Below are 22626 nucleotides of genomic sequence, written 5' to 3' on the forward strand. Positions count from 1 at the left end.
ACTATTTGAGTGAGAAATTACACTTTTCGCAAAAACTCCGTTACTTCAGAGGGAGCCGCTCCTCACGATGTTTTGTATTATCAACAGCTGCGCTCCATTGCTCGTTACCAAGTAAGGTTTTATGGTGAAAACTATTTTGACTATTTAACAACAGTGTCCGCTGCTTTAAGGTACATCAAAGTAAATTTTATTTACAAACCAACAACACTCGAAGTACAAGCAAAAGTACCACAACAAGCAAATGGAAGAAGAACACAAATTGCCGCTGCAACGAGCACTCACGACGATGAAACAAAATTAAACCTTGATGCTGATTAGTATTTTTATGAGATAGTATCACTCATCACTCCCTACAGAAACAACCTTCAAGTGACCGCGCCTATAGACCTTTATCACAGTGCAGCCATCTTGAATTTATCACAGTGATATCAATGTTACCAAACCGAGGCTGGAAGAGCAAATTAGCCTGGTTCCCAATTGCAAAACGATTATGTACATGCATTGTTGTAATTCGATACGAGGAACATGATCAAGATGGGGGCAGCTTTGCTTTTACGGCAAGCATTGTTTATAAAGAGCAATTCTGCTAATAGCCGCCCTGTAAGCAAAACAACATCTGCTTTCATGGTTTAGGAAACATATGCTTATAGGCTTTATGAAATTGGCTTCATGTAAGAAGAAAACAAAAACCAACCAAACTGCAATAGTGTTCCTCTTTATTTATATTTGTTCCATTTCCTTTATTTTATGTATTTTTACACAAAAGGACAAGTTGGACAGCGGCTGTCAATGTGTACAAAAGTATTTTTTTTAAACTGTCATCTTAAGATGACTGTACAACCAGGCCCCTAGCTGCCAACGAAAATGGAGATTGCTCCAAACGCTTTCAATAGACATTAAAACAAAAGCAAATCCTGGCAAAAGCAAGATCTCTGCACTTATCGTATGCAGTAAAGTTTGCTGCCTCTTCCCAACCTGTGTGAAATTGCCTCGTGTGAATGGCTTTTGGTGATTATTATCAAAACACTGTTCATACATAACCCTAACAAATTGCGACCTCGGCGTTAAGAGCATGATTCCATAATTGAATCAGTGTGTTTGAATGGTTGCCGTTGTTTTGAATAAGAAGTTGTCATTGTGAATTCAAAGCACGTTCTGATCCTTAACAAAATACGTAATTCCCACTACCTATCTCACTGTAGTTGTTCTTAGTTGTAATGTGTATGCTTCGGATTACTCGTACCTTTTTGGAATTATTAGATGGCACTACACTAAAGTGGGGGAGGGGCAGGGTTGAACGTGCCCCTCCAATTGATGTATGTTGTATACTCCTCAGGGAGCTGAGAAAGGTTAAAGAAATGACCAAGGCACTAAAGTAAAGCGCTCCAAGACGATCATTGTGAAATTTGCCATTAAAATAACTTGTTGTTGTTGTTGTTATTAGGCATATTATTAATTATAGCAACCCATTGTTAACAGGTACCTATGTAAATGGTGATATCAGACTGACGGGTCATGGCGAGGCCCGTCACTATGGCAGGGTTGAGGTGTTTATGGAAGGCCAATGGGGCTTGGTGTGCAGAGATAGATGGGACCTCGCCGATACCGATGTCTTATGCAGGTCAGTAATGGGTTTTTGCGGGTTTTGCAGCAGAGGTTCTGCAAGCGTGCGGATACAGATACAGATACGGATAATATCCGTAGCTACATGTATCCATATTATTATGATAACCGTATCCGTTCACGTTCACGACAAGCATGACGATAGAGACCCCGCCTTTTATATATACACTGCATTTTCTCATCGTTTTGCTTGCAAATGCCTAACAATTTTCTATATATATCAAGCACGATACCAGTAAAAGCAATTCTGTTGGAAATGTTCTTGCGATTAATTATTTGAATTTCGCGGTGAATTAGTCCAGAAATAGCGATTGGATAGTGAATATTTTCATCCCGGTCTCATCCCTTGGTTGGCCCTCTCCTTGCCAATATCTTACGAATATATTACGATATGTTATTATTATTTATCATTATTATTATATTACGAATTCTTACCAGCGCTTGCCAATGCATTTACAAACGGTTTACATCTCGCTTCAATCTTAATAGGAGACTTTTGGGACTCTTGGTGGCAGCAGATATACCAGGTAAAATCCATCGTTCTCGGTAATGTGCGCATGCTCAGAGCTACGTAAACAATGGAAATTTATTTGGTAGGTCTGCTGCCACCTAGCGTTTCAAAGTCCCCCATTGTTTCATACACAGACAACTCGGATACCCGGCTGCCCTAGCGTTCTTCGTACCGGATATTTTACCAGAGAGCTCGAACCTAGAGTTCCTACTCAGTGATTTCAACTGCAACGGCGATGAGCAAAGCCTTCTCGAATGTGACCACTCAGGACTTGACGACTGGATTTTCTGCTTCAGATTCGACGTGACTGGAGTTATATGCGATGCACCAGGTTAGTATTAATTGTTTACTGGTTTCATTTTATATTTTTCTGTTGTGGATCTTAGGGTAACTTTTTCAGGATCTTATTATACATGGTTTTTACTGTTGCAATTGTTTGCTTATAAATACCTGTATTGTTTTTATAGACACATTTAGTAATTCTCATTTTCGTGATTTTACTTTTTGTGGTTCAACGTTATATTTATTCTTTTTGTGAAACGCCTGGGAGCAATGGCGTTTTTGTATTCGGTCCACTACCAGTTGAACAAAGCGGATTTTGACGTCATATGATTGTTTTTACTGCGAGATTTCCGCAGGAGTTGACCACAAGTCAACAGATGCAAAATATTCCTCGCGAATTTGAAACGTCAATATTCGTATCGCGTTCTCACAGGATGTAAGAACCGGGTTTTAGAAGAAGAGACGGGAGGTGGATAAAAGCACGGACTCAAGTTCTGGTGGTTCATCGGGATGTGGGTTCGAGTCCCCGTAGTGACACTTAAGCTTTGAGCAAGACATTTAACCGTTGCTTCTCTCCACACAGGAGTAAAATGGGTACCTGTGAGGGCAGTGGTTTATGTGAGTGATAAGCTTGGAGCGCGGTAACTCGCATCACCGGCTGTACACGCATACTCCCCCGTAGCAACTGTTGCGTCGTCGTTCGCATTCGCAGGAAGTATGAGCCGCGCTTTTAGACCCCCCGGTGAAAACTTCATGCGAAGCGATATGCCTTGCGTCACAATTACCCAAAACAGTACGTACCAATTATTGCGTCATCATTCGCATTCGTTCACAGGCTTTCTTCGTATACGTAGCCTTACGAAAATTGTCCATTGCCATGTACTTTACAGGGTACCCCGAAGGTCAACTGGAGCTGTTCGGTTTCAATGTCGACTATGCGGGAATTATTAAGATGCAGATGGCTGGAGTTTGGGGCTCGTTCTGTGCGAACGATTGGAGTATTAGCGAAGCAACTGTGGTCTGCAGGTAAAACATTCAAACCATATAATATATGGGCATGGACTCTTTCAAATGAAACTTTCAAGGCGAGGCAAACTTTTTTTGTTTTTTTTACCATTCGATTGTTCTAATCCTAGATACAAGTAGATAAATGCAATATGTAATTAAACTGTGCACAGATTATTTCAAAAGATAGTTTTTCTGTTTTTCCGTTGTTGCCTTTGTGTGTACAGGCAGATGGGTATCCTGTGGAACTCGTGTATGGCCAGGAGATAATACGAAAACGATACCTAAGGATTGATCAAAACACACAGGACAAACATGGTCACCAGAGGGCGCCTCTAGCCTTGTGTGTTTGTTTGTTTGTTGTTGGTTATCGTACAGGCATACTGGGTATCCTGTGGTACTCGTGTATGGCCAGGAGCCAATACAAACGATACCTAAGGATAAATCAAAACACATAGGACAAACACGGTCCCCTATTGAGGGCGCTTTAGACTTGTTTTAGTCCCCTTACTCAACAGCACGCTGTTTGTTGTTTCGTATTCACACAGCTTGGGTATCCTATGGCACTCGTGTCTCAAGGCCAGAAGCCAACACGAAGACGGTATATCATGATCAATCAAAACACATAGGACGAACATAGACTTATTTAAGTCCATTACCCAAGAGTTTGTTTGTTTGTTTGTTGTTGTCGTATACAGGCAGCTTGGATATCCTATGGCACTCGTGTCTCTGACCAGGAGCCAATATGAAAACGATACTTCGTTGTATGATGGTACTGAGTATTTTCAGTTCGCACCGCAGTGCCAAGGCAACGAAAGCAGACTCATCGACTGTTCTTTTAAGAACATTTTTCCCCAGTGCAGCTTTTTCAAGACGTCAGGTGTTGTATGCAGTACAAATGGTAAGTTTAAGTGAGAAGAGTCCGTTATAATTTTTAGGGGATGTTAAAATATATCCTGCCATTTGACAACTGGCAATGATTATCTCAATCTACTAGTCATATACCGAGAGATAAACTAACTGATAGCAATGAGAGACCTTCCAACGCTAGGTGGCAGCAGACTTACTGCGTAAATTTCCATTGTTTACGTAGTTCTGAACATGCGCATAATTCTGAGAACAATGGATTTTCCCGGAAAGTCTGCTGCAACCTATCGTCCCAGAAAGTATCCTATACCAAACTCTTCCAGATGTTCTAATTATAGGCGTATGTCACTAATATAGGGGCAGACCAGCAAACATTCGCTTAATATGATAATTTGTGACAACTTCGTGTGACAATGATGTTCTTTTCTCTCACTATTCTCTCGCAACTCTCGAAGTTGAGCTAAAACTTTTCACAGGTGTGTTTTTTCATGAATATGTTGAGATACACCAAGTGAGAATACTGGTCTTTGGCAAAATACCAAAGGTGTCCAGTGCATTAGAAGGCAAACAAGCCTTTCGTTGGATGATATTGCCCTAAGGCACAGGCATTTTCATAGGTTTTGTTGGCCCAGTAACTCTCCACCATAAAATACAATTAAAATTCTACTATTTTTTTAATCAGATACTGGTGATGCGAAGCCGACTATAGACATCCGACTCGTTGACGGTCAAAACGAGCAATCGGGCCGAGTCGAGATCAACGTAGGAGGTTTGTGGGGGTCGATATGCGATACTGACTGGGACATGGCAGACGCCATGGTCATTTGCAGACACTTCGGTTGGAAAGGTACAGGTGGCTATGTATATACAATCTTGGATGAATCAGCTTCAAGGGAAACTTCAAAATTAACTCGCCCAAAATCAATAGAGTACATTCACAAGTCGGTTTGCGACGCCCACCACAATAGACATTCTCAAAAATACATCCTTGTGGACCATTGATTTGTTCCTTCATTTGTCTTTGCACTCAACAGTTTTCCATAGACTTTGCACACAACATTTCTTCATGGAACCGGTTTGTGGGAAACTGTACTCTTCAAAGGAACCCTTTTTCAAAGAACTCCCATGTGGCGTCCATTGTTTTGAAATGAGACTGCCTTGTGGGGTCCCTTGTTTAAACTGAGATGCCCTTGTGGGGTCCAGTGTTTGAAAGGAGATAAACTTTTGGGCTACATTGTTCTGGTGTTGTCAAGAACTCACAAGTTTCAGTGTTTAAGAAACACATGCCAATCATACAATGTTAAAGCCAGCCACTATGGTCACGCCAAAATATACGTAATAATATATTCGGTTTTTATAAGCGCTTTATACACCGTGTATCAAGGCGCTTCCAACGTTATAACCCTGATCCCAAGGCCTTTCCATTCCTTAAACAGCTACCTGAGCGGAATGTTTTCAACAGAAATTGTATTTTTACTTGTTTATAATGAACTTGTCCACCGTTTTAATGTAATTTTGATATGTGTACACTTCTGAACTTTTCGTAATTATCGATTAAAAAGTTAGGCCCCTACCTAAAGGTTTTTTGAAAAAGTAAAAACACTTCTGCCGTTGAGAGCGGGCGTCAAAGGACAATGCCGCTGACGTCATTTGTGGGAGTTTGCGTTGTTATACATCCACGCTACAACAAAGCTGCCTTATCTACTTATGACGTTTTGAGAGTGATTACGTAACGGTGCTTTTCGCAAATCTCGCATAAAAGCTCTGGACAAGGGCGTACAAAATGATTGTTTTTTTTACACAATTGAAACCTATTTATAATCATATGACTCGATTTCCTCATTCATCGAAAACATTTGAAATGGAATTCAGCAAAGTTCACGACTTGACATTTTCGTTCAAGCAGGTCTTTAAACCATCTCAGCTCCCTGGAGAGTATACAGCCTGTGCTGTTAAAAACAACATCTTTCCCCACCCCTGGGTGGAGAGAAGCATTAATAAAAATAACAGGGACTCAGGTGTCACGACCGGGATTTGAACCCACACTCTGCTGCAGAGCTTATCCATTTTGCCATGACACCCCATTTAAATTAAATTTAATTCTTGCAAATACACTTTTTCTTGTTCGTGTGTTTGTTCGTTTTGACTTGAAGCCTCAAGAGCTGTGCCCGAAGCAAATTTCCTCCAGGGAAGTGGGCCAATTCTTTTGGATAGACTGGGATGCTTCGGGAACGAGTCCTCAATCTTAGATTGCGAACATCGAGGTCTTGGCATCAACAACTGTCGGCACTATCAAGACGCGAGTGTTATCTGCACACCAAATGGTTTGTTTTGGAACAACTTGTTTCTTTATATTAATTTTGGTTTTTACCCATACGCCGATGTGTGTTAGTACTCAGTACTTTCCCGAGTCCTGTGAACAAAGTGTCACACAGGCATGTTACTTGGTTAGGATTCGAACCCAGGACCCTTGCAATCGGGAGCGGTGTCTTACCGACCTGAATATAGAGACAGTTCGAATCATATGGTTTGTCAGTGGGTACCGCAACGTACCCATATCTTATATTGCTAAGTTGACTCTTCAGATTTTAAAGACCCATTTGTTTCAATCTTCACTTTATGAGAAATGGCTTGATATTATATCATTTCATTGTTTATGTTTATTTTTCATGGACCACTAACTGAAAAATGATAAAATTGTCGAACTCAGGCCCGCTTGTAGCCTTTGTAAAAGACGTCCCTTTCCCAATTACTCGAATTCCGCCGTGCCAGCAATACTGAGCTTTTGACAAAGCCTGAAAGAACACCACTCGTCACACTTTTTTTTTTTTTTTTTTTACAGAAACTACATACGATTTCCGTTTGGTTCCGACCCAAGAAACCAAATCGTCCGGTCGACTCGAGTACATGATCAGTGGGGTTTGGGGACGCATCTGCTCGCTATATTGGGACGAGTTTGACACGGCAGTTGCCTGCCGTCACTTTGGCTTTAAGTCCGGCTATGCGGTACAGTGGGGCACGGTGTTTCCGGTGATGGGTCATGTGCCAATCCTTATAGATTACTTGACGTGTAACGGAACAGAGACATCACTGTTTGATTGTGGAAAAGTGGAAGACAACATTTACTGTACCAATGAGGAGGACATTGGCGTCATCTGTAGTGCATCGGGTACGAAAACGAAGCATATAGTTATTGTCATTCATTTATGATGTATCAATAAGGCAGCTGACGTCCACCTTCTGCCTACAAGATCTGTGCAACGGATAGGGCTTTTTCTTTTATTGATCTCCTGTAACTTCGATAACCAATTGAGTCAAAATATTCACAGGTTTGTTATGATTTATCCATAATGATGGGATAGTGACAAAACTGGTCTTTGACCACTTTATTACCCAAAGAGTCCACGCCTTAATAAGTTGAAATTGATTTAACCTTTTGTTCGTTTAGACACACCACCGCCATGGCCGCTACGTCTGGTAGGCGGACCTAGCAATGCCTCCGGAACATTGGAGGCGAAGGTGAATTCAGTCTGGTTTACAATCTGCCATCAAGGTTGGGATATCCGCGATGCAAACGTCGCTTGCAGGCAGCTTGGATTTCAAGGAGCATCCGGAGCGATGTGGAGCGCTGCATTTGGCCCCGGAACCGGCCGGATATTGCTGAATGAGGTCAATTGTAAAGGTGAATTTTTATATAACCAATAAGTAATATTTATGATAACTCACCTTAAGTATCCCTGCTTTCTGCACCTTTTGTGTTGTCAGTGGTACTTTACTGGACACGCTGCGCCGTTGGTAAATTTTCCCTCGTGTTCGTTCTTTCACCTTCAAAAATAATAAAATAAAAACAGTTTGATGTATTGATAGATTCTAAAGATGTTGAGCATATCAATTATAAAGAAATGCACCGTCTCACATGTTTCGTCAGTATAGTTTTTTAGACACTCGACACTATTGGTTATTGTCAAAGACTAGCCTTCACAATAGGTGTATCTCAACATATGCATAAAATAACAAACCTGTGAAAATATGAGCTCAATCGGTCATCAAATTTGCGAGATAATAATGAAAGAAAAAAAACACCCTTGTCACACGAAGTTGTGTGCGTTTAGATGGTTGATTTCGAGACCTCAAGTTCTAAACCTGAGGTCTTGAAATCAAATTTCCAAAGAGCCGTTTCGCACAGTGTTTTATACCATCAACCACTACTCATCACCCAAAAAGGTCTTATGCTAATAAATATGGTGAGTAATTACCAATAGTGTCCACAAAAATATTTTTTTTTTGTTTTTTTTCTAGGTGACGAAAGCAATTTGCTAGACTGCAACCTCGGTGTTATTGGAAACAACCTTTTCACTTGTGGACAGAACGAAGACGCTGGTGTTATTTGCTCATCAAGCAGTGAGTTTCATAACTAAACACAAGTGCTTATTTCGACCTGTAAAGACTGTTAGACACATCGCCTACGCAAGTTAACACAAAATGGGATAGCATTTTTGGTTGTCTTGTTAAAGTTAAAGATACTTTGATCAATGTTCACTCGACAAAGTTTTTAGGAGTTTTAATTGATGATAAGCTGACCTGGAAAGATCACATATCCTCTGTTTCGAAAATTGTTTCTCGCAACACAGGCGTTTTGTCTAAGCTTCGTTCCTTTCTTCCCACACACACATTACTTTCTCTCTACAACACTCTTATTCTTCCCTATCTTAACTATTGTAATATTGTTTTGGCTCATTCAAGCACTAGCAAACTTCATTCTCTGTTCTTAATCCAAAAAAGGGCTATCCGTATCGCTTCTATGTCTCATCGTCGTGACCATACCGCGCCCTTGTTTGCTAACTTGAATACACTCACACTCACGGATATCAAACTTCAAACAGCCATTTTCATGTTCAAATACACAAAAAATATTCTGCCCCACACTTTCTCCAATTACTTTCCTTCTGTCAGCAACACGCACCTTTATAACACACGCTCCTGTAACAATCTCTATATCCCTTTTGCACGTACTTCTTACACAATGAACACTCTTCGCTATCATGGGCCCCGCCTCTGGAATTCAATCGATAGGCGAATTCGCTCCCAGTCCTCTGTTGGTCGATTCAAAGCATCCTTCAAAAAACACATTGTCTCCCATTATGTAACATAGTTGTTATTCTGTCATTATTTTGGTTTAGTTCTATCGTCGTTGCCGTCTTATGGTAATTGTATTGTTTGTTTGTTTGTTTGTTTGTTTGTTTGGTTTTGTTTGAGGTGTTAGTTTGAGGTGTTTGTTTGTCTTGTTGGGTGTTTTGTTTTTGCGTTTCGTTTATCCGTCTCGTTTTGATGTTATTGTTGTTACTATACGCATTGTTTTATAATTTAAATGATCTTATTACCTTCCTTTGTTTTGTAAAGGCATCCCAGCTTACAAGCTTTGCTTTAATGGGCCATGCCTCCATACAGTTTTCAGTCTTGTAACATCCTATTGTTTGTATTTGTATATTGTGTTTGTATGGAAATAAATGTTGATTGATTGATTGATGGCGATTGCTGTTTTCATGTTAAATACGAGTCAAGTCTTAGAGAATATTTTTAACAAACATACCAGGTAGCTATTGCCGATGTATTTTGATGTGGTGCTAGCCATCACTCCTTACATCAACGTCTCACGCTGTTATTATGTCTGGTATCGCTTGCCATTTCGGGAGTCAATGGGTTGCGTGTATTGCCGATGTGACAGGCATCTATTCCCCCCTGAATTGATGTGCCCACCCTTACCCATTACATCGAACTGTATATCATTCTGTCTTGTCTGATAGCGCCATCTCTCGGCTCTATTCCATGTGGGTACTATTGTTTTATTGTATAACAGACCATAGATTCTCACACACGATGCATTGTATAACTTTTTGTATAATTTGTTTATCAAATTTTGTATTGTTTACCCTTTATTGTAAATGTTGCAATTCAGCATGTGGCTGCTTGTGACATTTTTTTTATAACCCATTCTATTTGGACCCAAAATTGGCGCAACTATGATTATTGTAACGATAAGGTAAGGAGAATAAGCCATTTTGAGATATTGAGATAACATTACAATTTGCACAACTTGATTTTGGGTTAATTTGTCTGTATACACACCCAAACTGAATATTGCACTCATAGTATCCACCATACATCCACAAAGCTATACGGGTCAATGCATTTTTTTATCTTGTATTAATTTCATATTGGAAAATGGGAGGAGCGGACGGGGAGGGATCAGTCAGGGGGAAACATACCTTTTTTTAACTATTGGTTGCTAATTGCTTGCAGTAGGTTCAAGCGCAACGTCCTTGCGACTCGTCAACGGATCCACAGATGGTTCGTCTGGACGACTTGAGGTCAACATAGAGGGCGTGTGGGGAACAGTTTGTAGCAATTCTTGGGATATGGATGATGCGCGGGTCGTGTGCAGGCAGCTGGGTTACCCGTCCGCTGTCAGGGCTACCAGGGATGCTAGGTAGGAAACATCAACAGTAGTTTACATTAATAATACTTTTAACTTTTTGTAATTGTTAAGAAGGGATACCTGCACATGTTGTCTCCATTTTGAATAGGGCTAAATCTACTTGGGTATTGTTTTGTTTTGAAGATGACATTATTTTATTTGGTACCTCGCGAATCACATCCTATCTAGAAATAATAATTAATGAATGGGTCGACTCCATTAATGCTCATGGTCATTTCATTTAACGTATTGTCTTCAGCCCTATGATTCCCAAGACAACACCTAAATACTTTTCGAGGCTCCAATTTCAAGCGAAAATGGCAACCCTAACAAGTGCACACAGTAAGTGTGAACAAACGTGCCCAAATCTGGTTTTGGTCGCACTTCCGCACCATTTTGCAGTTTGCTCCTGTCAAAAAGAGTATGTAGTGGGCGGTTACCGGTTATCAGTTCCCAAAATGGCCGTTTTGCCCCTAGACAATTTCCTTCATTACGTGTCAGGCTATGTGCTCTTGATAACATTGAGGTTTATAACGAAGACAATGCATGCCTATATGAGTAGGTTCATGTAGCGGGCAGTTACAAGCGTCCCGTTGGGTATAGGACACTGGACCCCTTCCTTCATTTTGTAATAGGCGATGCGCTGTTGATAATTTGTACAGAGAGCACGCTACGAAATATTGACCCAACTGTTAGTAGCATTATTAATATTATCGAAATCTTTAGTTTCGGTGAGGGCAGTGGATTTGTACTTCTAAATGAAGTAGAGTGTTCCGGTAAGGAGAAACATCTACTCGAATGTCCTCAGAGTGATCCTGGAGCTAACAGATGCAGACACCGTTCGGACGCTGGCGTGGTGTGTACTTCAACAGGCAAGTCGGCTCAATATTAGACAAACCTTGTGTGTATACGTACAGGGCCCAATTTCATAGAGCTGCTAAGCACAAAAATTTGCTTAGCATGAAATTTCTTTCTTGATTAAACATGATTATCAACCAGTTTTAATTTATGCATATTGCGTGTTACTGGTATTCAGCTGTTTTTTTTTTTTTTTGCTTATCCTGAAAATCATGTGGAAATTTGGTTGGTAATCTTGTTTTTATTAAGGGAGAAATTTCATGCTAAGCAATTAATGTGTGTGCATAGCAGCTCTTTTAAATTGGCCCCAGGTGGGTCTACTCTCTCCCCAGTTCCAGTGGTTTTGAAATCAAGGAAACGAAACAGCTTTGCTTTTGATTGATTTCATATAACACACACGTTTCAGTGCGGTACTCGTGCAGTACACTAGTAATAAACACTGTCGGAGATCTTTGGCTCGGCAGCGCGGCCCAACAACGCCCTTCTAAACTACCCATGACAACGAAATTAGTCGTCCGGCGCAAACAAAAATTGTAAATAGGGGCGCCACCGGGACGAGGCTACAGAATACCTCACTACTGTAAGCCATAATTATGCTTACCAAAAAACCATGAGCGATATTATTAGGTGAAACTATGGACATATCAATTAGATCCATCGTGCTTGTGCATGTGCGCATGTTAGAACATTCTAAAATACAAACTCTTTCCATGTATCAATAAGTCTGCTGCCACCTAGCATTCCTAATCATCCCAATGTTCTACGCTGACTTTTGGTGACAACTGTATGTATTAATATGCAGTGCGATTAGAGAACGACAAGTCGGGCTACAGTGGCACTACATACTCGCCAATTACATACAATGTTCTTTTGACTGTGTCATGCTCCAAACTGCCCACATAACCGAATTTCTACTGGCATTAGTCTGCTGCCACCTAGCGTTACTAACTCGTACAGTGTTCAATAGTGACCTTTTTGTGAATGTTTGTATTACTTATTTGCAGTGCGGTTGGAGAACGGTGACGCGGATTCCAACGGCCGTGTTGAGATCAAAGTGGACGGCGTCTGGGGGACAGTCTGTGACCACGACTGGGACCTCAAAGACGCCGATGTTGTCTGCAGGGAGATGGGGTTCCCATCGGCAGTGTGGGCTCCTAAGGATGCATGGTACGGACAGGGTGATGGCCCAGTACACAAGACCAGACTGGCATGCACGGGGGACGAGTTGTCACTGACGGAATGTCCATTTTCAACCGCGACTGGTGAAGATTGCCCTCATGGTCGAGATGCAGGGGTTGTGTGCTCCGCAGAAGGTGATATAGGCCTACACTGGTCCACTGTTCTGATCATTTTTTTTTCTTTTCTTTTTTTACCTATATTAAACATCGCATGTGCCGGCATCATCCAGGAATCTCACACAAAGTCATGTTACAACCTATGAAGCGGCAGCCAAGTGATCACCTTAGGGTGATGCGACTTTTTATTTCAAATATTCCAAAAGGGAAACCATGAATGACATCGGAAATTTGGGTTCATGCTGCCTAAAAAAATGCTGTATTCGATAAACTTAAGTGATATCAGCTCTGTGTGGTAGGCCTACTCAAAAACGGCTGTTTATGTAAGGAACCGTTTTCAACGCTAATTAGGGCGTGGTAGAAATGTCACTTACCAGTTACTATTATGGGGAGCATCCTCCACTTCAAAAGCGCCCATCTTAACGCTCTGTAAAATAAAAGAGTATAAAAATCGGTTTGACATAATGAAAATACTCGTTGGTAGAAAATATAAATATATAGTAAACAACCGTGTGTAAATCTCTTTGGTGGGAGTGTTGGCTCTGAAAAGAGCCTGTTTTGTCTCGACGTTTCGAACAGTTTACTATGCAGACGAACAGAGCATACTGTTCAAAACGTCGACACCTCACCGGCCCTATATTGCCCCCCCCCCCCCCCCCATATGGGTAAAACCAACGTTAATAATCTTTATCACCGAAGCAAATCAATTGAAATATATTGTAACATTGACAGAGGATGGGCTGTCGGCATCCCAACGATTAATACGCCTCATAGACGGCGAGGAGTCAGCCTCTGGTTTCGTGAACATGTATCGCAACGGGAAATGGTTCTACGTACTGACGGGATTCGGAGACACATTCGATCTAGAGGTGGCTCACATAGCCTGCAGGCAGGCCGGGTACTCGTCGGCCTTGTCGGCCGAGACACAGGACGTCGACACGGAGATCCCCTTCGCGTTTATCACGTGCTATGAAAACGCCGCAATACTTCAAGATTGCCACGTGCATTTGACGTCACTTCTCACCGCACCAATGGGATGGGTGGTCTGTGAGACGAACGGTGAGAAACATCTTCCCGGGTTAAACATTAACAAAATTTCAACTTATAGCCTTTATGTGCTCATCTCCTTATTAGTGAAATCGTCAAGATATAAGACTCTGAGGCGAAGTTGGATTGAGACAATAGTCTGGCTCCGAATCTGGCATCCTTAGTTTCTGAACATAAGTGTTCAACAATCTAATGCTATATGCACTTATTTGCAGAAATATTGTTTATAATAATACAGCAATAATGACATTGTGATAATATTGAAATTTGTTTTATATAACAGTGACTTCAATTGGAGACGTCCCCTTTCGTCTTGTAGAGGGAACTACTACCGGGAATTCCTCCGGGCGCGTTGAGCTTCGAGTCAATGGCCAGTGGGGAACAGTCTGCCAGGACGACTGGGACATTTCAGACGCCACTGTCATTTGTCGGTAAAAAAAAAAGTATTTACAGAAAAGGAGATAGCATCGAATGCATTTTATCACCAACTGTTGTGCTTTTAAATAGCTCCATACGCACACTTTGTGCAAATGTTGGTTCTTGTATCACGTCTTCTGTGGCGCCGGTATTTAAAAAAAAAAGTGCTCATGGCGCTTGCTTTCCCTTTTGGTTGTCCTCCAGCGGTGCAAAGATCTAGACAAATTAAAAAAATCCAATGTCTATTGAATAAATGTTTTTGGAATGAGATGGGTCTTCAGGGTTGTTTTGAAAGTGTCTATAGCTGTCGCACGTAAGCCTAATGGTGAACGGACCAGTGATAATTCGGCGCTCGGCTGTGAATTTGTACAGCAATATTTACTCAGACACATTTTTCCCCGTTTTGATTAGACAACTTGGCTTCCAAGCGGCTACGGCCATCGTGTTAAATGCCGGGTTCGGTCCAGGGAATGGCCCGATCTTCATGGACGATGTTCAGTGTGACGGCAGCGAGTCGTCACTGCTTGACTGCCAGCTTGGACAGCACCTCGGGAGCCACGACTGTTGGCACTCCAAGGATACGGGTGTCGTTTGTACTGATGAAGGTATGGTAACCATTGTCCATGACCTTCACAAAACCACGGCTCAAGGTTCGGTTTAAGCTAGCTTGGCCCCGCTAGGCTTAGTAATTGCGCGTGCTTTGCGCGCGTGCTAAGTTAGGGCTTCAGGCGCGAGAGATAACGGAGCCTGAAGCCGAATCAAGAGCCATGGTTTCATAAAGGGGTCAAGTTAGCTGGCCTGGCCATGCCGCCTCCGTCCGCTAGGAGCAATTTAGAGTAAGTTCGAGATGGCACATTTAGTCGACCCGTGGTTGAGTACTGACCAGCGACCTACTCGTGCAGTGACGCACTCACTTGAACGACTCGTTTAGAAGCCTAGTCAATCATCGGTACCACGGTATCCAACACTTACATCGGCTCCGCATTTTCACTATAATCCCGCATCGAAAAGAGTGAAAACCACCCGTTTTGTCAGCAACACCAGGTTTGCAAAGAGCCATTTACCTGGCAACTCTTTTTAGAGTAAAAGACGGGTACTTCAACTCGATTTAGAGTTAAATTCGTTCCAATTTCACTGAAAAAGAGTGACATAGATTGACTTTCACTTTCAAAAGAGTGGAACTGACACCACTCGGACAAGAGAGTGACACTTTCACTCTTTTACATACGGGTATAGTGTCACTGGCCCCCCTCTTCGCTTTACACATGTTGGCATAGAACAGGCTTATGGGGCCAGTGAAGAAACCATGGCCATGAGGCTGATTCCAAATGGTCGACCAATAGTCAACCAATAGTCAATCATCCTGGGTTCGAGTAAACAAAAAAAGTAAACCTTTAAAGTTAACCATGGTGCACACTCAAACATCCTCTATATTGTACGCGTTCAATATAGACTTTTATTACTGCGGTATTCGTTTGCTTCATGACCACCGAATGATCATGTGACTGATATGCATAACTTGGACTGTCGTAACAAGTTAACATGCAAGTTTCGCGTAAACAAAAACAATGTTAGGACTTTGGTGGCAACTTTGAGTGACGAACGATTGCATTCCTTCATCCGTGGATGCTTAAAGCCATTACAATAATATTTCAAATATATCTTTGACAAAACAGATGGAAATGGACATTACGTGGAGTGCATGACGAACTGCTCCGATCCGCTTGTGGTGTACCCAAATTCGACATCTTATCTGTAAGTAGATTTGTTCTCCCTTGTTTTCATTTGACTGTGATATATCTACTTTTGATGCGTATAATTTATTTGTTGTTTCGCTCCTTATTCCGTGGCAGTAGAAAAACGGTCAAAGACAAGGTAAAGCAACGAAAGGGATCGTAGGACATCGTTTGACTCCTTTGCTACTTGCCCTATGCATGCACTGTAGTTAGTTGCATCCAAGATGCCCGTAAAAAGGTGTCTCTTGTGACAAGCCCCTCACAGTAATTTCTGTATTTATCATTTTTGTTCTATCCGGTTACACAGAGATATAGCGGGTAGGTCTTCTATTCCGGTCGTGTCTGCTGGAGATTTCAAGCGATTCTTCACTCTCCAGTACATGTAAGTAGAAATACACTAACTTTTTAAACGCACTTTAACCTAATGTTGGTTTACAAGTAAATATTATATAAAAAAAAAAAAAAAAAAAATATTAATAATAATAAACAATGCGTTTTTTCATGGGAGCTAATGATGGCCTGACGCATTTGTCGGTGTGTTTATTGCACGGCTGAAGTACAGCGTGCGTGAATGTGTTTAGCATATTTTGATGGGAGAAGCTTCAATCTTCAGTCTTCAATGGTGGATTCCTTATTCAGCTAATTGCATTCGCAAGGATTTATAATGTACTTTACACCGTTTGTGCGACCCAATTCCTGTGAGATATTGTAATACTAATTCTAAATAATTGTTTTTATTTTTAGCGATTTAAGCCGAACGAGCATGCAAACTCTTGAAGCTGGCTGTTTCGATGGACTGACAAACCTTTACTCTTTGTAAGCAAATAAATTTGAACATTTGTCTTTTTCTTACCCCACAAAGGTTTCTGTAGACAAAATGCCTAAAAACCCACACGGGTTTGAAAAATTAGATTCCTTTAGAATTAACAACAGATTCTTCATCAGTTATTTTTTTTTAAATCACAATTACATTACTGTAAGATTATTACAGTTTTGTTAGGGCTGTATGAAGACAAGAACCTAATTAAATCAGAAAGATTGTTTTCGTTGCAGTTTTTTTTTCTTCTTAAAACCAAAATGTCACTTGATAACAGAGAAAGATTGCTTTAAGTGTTATTGCTTACGTAGAGACACGGGAAGGAAACCAGTCCTCTAATTATTAAAGGATGATCATTCGCCAAAATACAATCAATAATAATGAAAAGCAAATCAAATGACGTCTGTGCGGCACCTAAATGTAGCCCGAGCCCTAAATGTAGCCCCAAAAATGTACCTTAGGTCGGGGCTACATTTAGGTACATGTTTGGGGCTACATTTAGGTCAGGCTACATTTAGGTCTCGGGCTACATGTAGGTGCCGCACAGACGTCTAATACATGTACATAAAAAAACTCTCCTGTGAAAGTTTAATTTATCCAATATACAATAACACAGAATATGCTAAACAATGCAACAAGTTGAACAATGAGGGCGCACCATGGGACCACTATATTTGTTTCAGTGGATTTACAAACAAATTGTACTTAATGTTTTTGTTTACTGTAGGAGACTCGATGTCAACGATATTTCAGCTCTCAACTATGGTGCATTCAATGACTTGAAATACACTCTGCTGCTGTAAGTCATACTAATTTAACACAGTTACAGATTAGGTATACCCAGTGGCAAATTAAATGCGGTAGTAGACTCTTAGAACAAACTCTATCTGGCAAGTAGATACACACATGGTGTTACCGCAAACCAAAAATATTTTAATACCTCACCATACAATGCCTCAATTCCTAAGTACCAAGTATGTTCGGCTAAAGTTTCAGCGACGAAAACAGTCATTGTTTCCTACCGAAATCAACATCAGACAAAGGTTGTAGATGGACAGCCTGCGATGAACACAATGGTTCGCAGCCGACAGCCAAATTAATCTGCAATATTTGTTTTACTTTTTTAGGCAAAAATGGGTAGTTGAACATGGCGTTCATTTTTAAAGAGCATTTCTGCAAATTCTTTGATTGTCTTTGATAGCTTCTGTAGCAATGTAATTATACATTTTACGGACATTTATGTTGTGGTTATTATAATCAATCATTTTATTTTCTGTTGTCGATTTTCTACAGAAATTTGACAAATAACTCCATCACAACAATCGACAATGGAGCTTTCGATGGCCTGTCTTCACTTGTTGTCCTGTAAGTAACAGTTATACCCGTACTCGGTACTCGGTACTCGGTACTCGGTATTCGTGTACTACTCGTGTACTACTCGTGTACTACTCGTGTACTACTCGCGTGCTACTCGTGTACTACTCGTGTGCTACTCGTGCACTGCACGTGTACTGCTCGTGTACTACTGGACAACATTACTAACACTTAAAAGTACTTGATACTCTGCCGTTGGATCCTGTACTCGATATCACAATTCTCGGTATTCGGACACGTTGCCCAGGTACCTGTACTCGAGTACTTATACTAGGTCACTTAAGCACTTGACAGTACTTGATACTTCACAGAAGAAAACAAATGGCTCATTATTATCCATGTGCAACGGACAAGAATAATCAGGCAAATGAAGAGGCCATTAGTGGCAATAATCAGACTTGTTCAAACCATCGAACAAAAGCCATTGAGAAATTATATTTTGTTTTTGTTTAGACCTTTCGCTCTGACGTCATCAAATTGCCTCTTGTGGTCAACCAGTGTTGTGACAATAGAAAACACAACCCAAGATGGGCCAATGAGCAACCTTTCGCGGAGTGCTCCCCACTCTGACTTTAAGTGGATGAGGTTCATTGGATATGAGATGAAAACAGAGAAAAATACCTTCTGTCAAAGACCACAGTCCAATGTTCAAGACAGTGCGCCGTACATTACTGGTTTCCTATGAATTCATTCTGTAAATTATAACATTTTATAAAACGCTTTGTTTTTGGGGTCTTTGTTTATTATCCAGGTTCCTCCGGAATAACAAAATTACGAGACTGCACCGTTACGGACTCACCGGAATGCCACGTCTTGCTCATCTGTGAGTATAAACGAGAAAAACCTACGTACATTTTCTATAGAAAAAAACTACAAGCATACTACTCGGGTGGGGTTCGAACGCAAGTCCTTTGAAATTGAAGATCAGTGTCTTACTATTTAAAAATGATATAGCTTAATACCGTTGATCATTATTTCTCTAATTGATATAATATTATTCAAAATATGAACTTTAACTAAAGAAGAATTTCTTTGAATTCGACAGATTTCTTGAAGGAAACTCTTTTCAAACTCTAGACCAAGATGCATTCCAGGATCTGCCGAACCTCCAGAAGGTGTAAGTTTTCTTTCGTTCTCAAGTCATAATTTTGCTGCTCTCCACCCAGGAGTACAAACTAAGCTAGTTTTGGGTAGGTTGAAAGCTGGAAATGGCTAGGCCACGTATACCAAAGAGAACATTGATTGACTGCCTGACATGCCACCAGAGGGCAAAGGGAAAATTGAAAGGCCGTGAAAAAAAGCATGGTGGTGTTATAAAGAAGAAGGTATTTGGGCAGCTACTCAAACGACCTAGGCGGTAGCCTCACTTTGTTGCCTTCAAACTTTGTTAATAGTACGTGCATACAGGCACAGGTCGAAACCTATGGTTCCCAACCAATGGAAGACTTTGGAACGTTAGGTGGCAGCAGACTTACCAGGTGAATTTCCGTCGTTTACGTAGTTCTGAGCCTGCACAAATTACCGAGAACAATGGATGCTACCTGGTCAGTCTGCTGCCACCTAGCGTCCCAAAGTCTCCTAATATGACATTTGTTTTAATATAAAGTTTCCTAGTTTTGTAGTTTCTCTTGTTTGAATGATTAGATATGCAGACGACCGCAGTTTGTGCTGTCTCCTAGCAGAGGGTTCTAGCGCAGAGTGCGTGGTGGCCAAACCCCAGTCGGCGTTCTTCACTTGCAATCGCTTGCTACCCAAGAAGGTCATGGTGGGTATCATTTGGTTCCAGGCAATCGCTGCTGTATTCGGTAACTTGGCGGTGATTGGCTGGCGTAAAAAACACTTCAAAGAAGGCAGAGGTAAGATAGAAACTAACAATGACTTAAACGTATGTAGAAAATTTTAATCCTTCCTTCCGTGTCATGGTCTAGCGGTTAAGAGCACCGGATTTAAGCTCTGGTGTTTGATCAGCAGGGTGTGAGCTCGACACCCGGTGGTGACACTTATGGCCTTAAGGCAGACACCTAACCATGAGACAGCCACTGTACATACCTATCACTGAAAGTCCGATATCCAGTGTCGAAAAGGAAACATTGATACTCGCTGTACAAACCTATGTGAATGTCCAACATTCAGTATCAATGTACACGATAAACACAGTATTACTACAACACTATAGTTGAAAGTCCACTATATCCATTTTCTAAAAGGCAACATTGGTATCCGCAGTACATACCTTTGTGAAATGTCCTATATCCAACATCAAAAATGACTCTCATTGTCTTGACAGCAATGCTGAAATCTTTCCCCTTTTTTCAACTTCAGGTCAAGTGCAGTCTCTTCTCATCTTAAACTTAGCTGCATCCGATTTCTTAATGGGAGTCTATCTAATGATCATTGCTGGTGCAGATGTCTTCTACGGTAACGAGTTCTACCTGTTCGCCAGCCAGTGGCGCACGGGGCTTGCCTGCCAAATAGCCGGCACGCTCTCCATCCTCTCGAGCGAAGCCTCGGTGTTCTTCATCACTCTCATCAGCATCGACCGCCTGCTTGGCGTAGCTTTCCCCTTCAGCAAGCATCGCCTCACCGTTCGCTCCACCTACATTGTATCTTGTTGTCTCTGGTCATTTGCGTTAGCCCTAAGCTTAGCCAGTAACATCCTTGCAGCTCTTGGGTACAGTGAGCTTTATGATCTCTCCAATGTATGTGTGACTTTCCCCCTGTCCAGGCAGCCGGCAAGGTACGTCACCCAGACGGAGGTGTTACCGATACCGTACGGCGCTGAGGGCATTGAGATCGACCACTTGGTGCAGGACGGTAGCAAACCTATTGGTTATCTCGCCATTGGTATATTCCTTGTCCTGAACCTTATAAGCTTCTTCGTTGTTGCTGTCTGCTACGTCATCATCTTCGTCAAGGCCAGGGGCTCCTCAAGGAAAGCTGGCAGAAACGTGGAGATGTCGGAGGAGATTCGAATGGCAACCAAGATGGCCATATTGGTTGTGACGGATCTTATTTGCTGGATGCCTATCATCATCATGGGGGTGCTGGCCCAGGCCGGGGCAGTCACCATCCCGTTGGAGCTTTACGCCTGGGCGGTGGCAGTGTTTCTCCCGATCAACTCCTCCATCAACCCCATCCTCTACACGGTGTTGCAGTACCTGTTAAGCCGCTCTAAGAAGGCTAAAGCGAAGAGAAGCGGAAGCAGTGGTGGAAGGATTAGCACCATCTCAACAGATACGAAGAACTCATCTATGAGTGTTACTAAGTGAGGGATTATAAAACCAGCACCTTGTTTTCAATTGAGGCTTCAACACAATTTCATTTCCTTTCTCTTGAAGACGAGTAGAGTATCCTGTTCGAAACGTCGAGACCAAACCGCCTCTTTTCAGTGTCAACACTCACTCGCTTTTGTGTTCCATAACATTGCACTGTGTTCGTGGTATTATTGAATACAAGTGTATCAATATATTTGTTATCTTGCTTGAAAACTATTTGTGAGTTGTATCTGGAATGGCTCATGTTTTCCCATGAGGTTTTAACTTTTTAATAATGTCACGTCTTAAGAGTTTAATTAAATCACTTATTGGTTGCACAAAATCACTGTTAATAACTCGAGGTTAAGACTTGCGTTCTTAAAGCTACTGGACACCTTTGGTAATTGTCGAAGACCATTCTTCTCACCCGATATCTCAACATATGCATGAAATAATAAACCTGTAAAAATTTGAGCTCAGTTGGTCGTCGAAGTTGCAAGATAATAATGGAAGAAAAAACTCCCTTGTCACACGAAGTTGTGTGCTTTTAAATGCTGGATTTCGAGACCTCACACGAAATCGACACTTTTGTTTCTTGGGAAATTACTTTCTCAAAAACTACGTTACTTGATAGAGAGCCTATTCTCACAATGTTTTATACTACCTACAGCTCTCGAATGCTGGTTACCAACTGAGTTTTTATGCCTACATTTATTTTGAGTATAACCAGCAGGGTTAGCTGCCTTTAGGTTAACACTCTTTAAACTAAAAACACACACACACAAAATATAGTGTGTGGTTTCAGAAGTTTAATAACAATTAATTGAACAACTTTTGCTATGGCTGGTGAAAATCATGCTTCTTTTATGTACATGTTAAGCTGTGTTTAATGTTTAATGTCTATAATAGCATTTGATGTTAATATCACGTTCTAAAATCTGAAAAAAACAAAACAAAGTAAGACGGTCTTGCGAGTGTCCGTGCCCGATCGTCCAAAAACTAGGTTTTCTTCAAAGTACTAGTATAATCTCAAAAAACAAGTGTCTTTATAAAGTTACAGGGTAA

At 41.3% G+C, this 22626-nt stretch overlaps 1 protein-coding gene across 1 annotated transcript; it reads left to right on the top strand.

The window, feature by feature from the left end:
- The first annotated feature begins 534 nt into the window (after positions 1-534).
- LOC139943441 (scavenger receptor cysteine-rich type 1 protein M130-like) lies at positions 535-21827 on the top strand. The gene is made up of 25 exons (XM_071940251.1): positions 535-557; positions 1445-1621; positions 2269-2465; positions 3307-3442; positions 4120-4322; positions 4971-5135; positions 6442-6612; positions 7131-7457; positions 7737-7970; positions 8588-8689; positions 10589-10775; positions 11490-11635; positions 12626-12934; positions 13649-13975; positions 14247-14394; positions 14792-14985; positions 16057-16135; positions 16424-16498; positions 16861-16932; positions 17661-17732; positions 18227-18298; positions 19059-19130; positions 19353-19424; positions 19952-20163; positions 20630-21827. Exons 1-25 carry the CDS (start codon positions 535-537, stop codon positions 21574-21576), a joined length of 4719 nt encoding a protein of 1572 aa, XP_071796352.1. The 3' UTR covers positions 21577-21827.
- Positions 21828-22626: the final 799 nt, after the last annotated feature.

Source organism: Asterias amurensis, chromosome 10, assembly GCF_032118995.1.
Source record: "Asterias amurensis chromosome 10, ASM3211899v1".
NCBI classification, from domain to species: domain Eukaryota; kingdom Metazoa; phylum Echinodermata; class Asteroidea; order Forcipulatida; family Asteriidae; genus Asterias; species Asterias amurensis.

Excerpts from the sequence above, each read along its gene's own strand:
- LOC139943441 (XM_071940251.1), top strand. The coding sequence starts at position 535 with ATGGGGGCAGCTTTGCTTTTACG. Across the intron at positions 12,935-13,648 it reads GGTTGTGTGCTCCGCAGAAG|AGGATGGGCTGTCGGCATCC; the intron begins GTGATATAGGCC and ends TAACATTGACAG. Across the intron at positions 17,733-18,226 it reads TTGAAATACACTCTGCTGCT|AAATTTGACAAATAACTCCA; the intron begins GTAAGTCATACT and ends GATTTTCTACAG.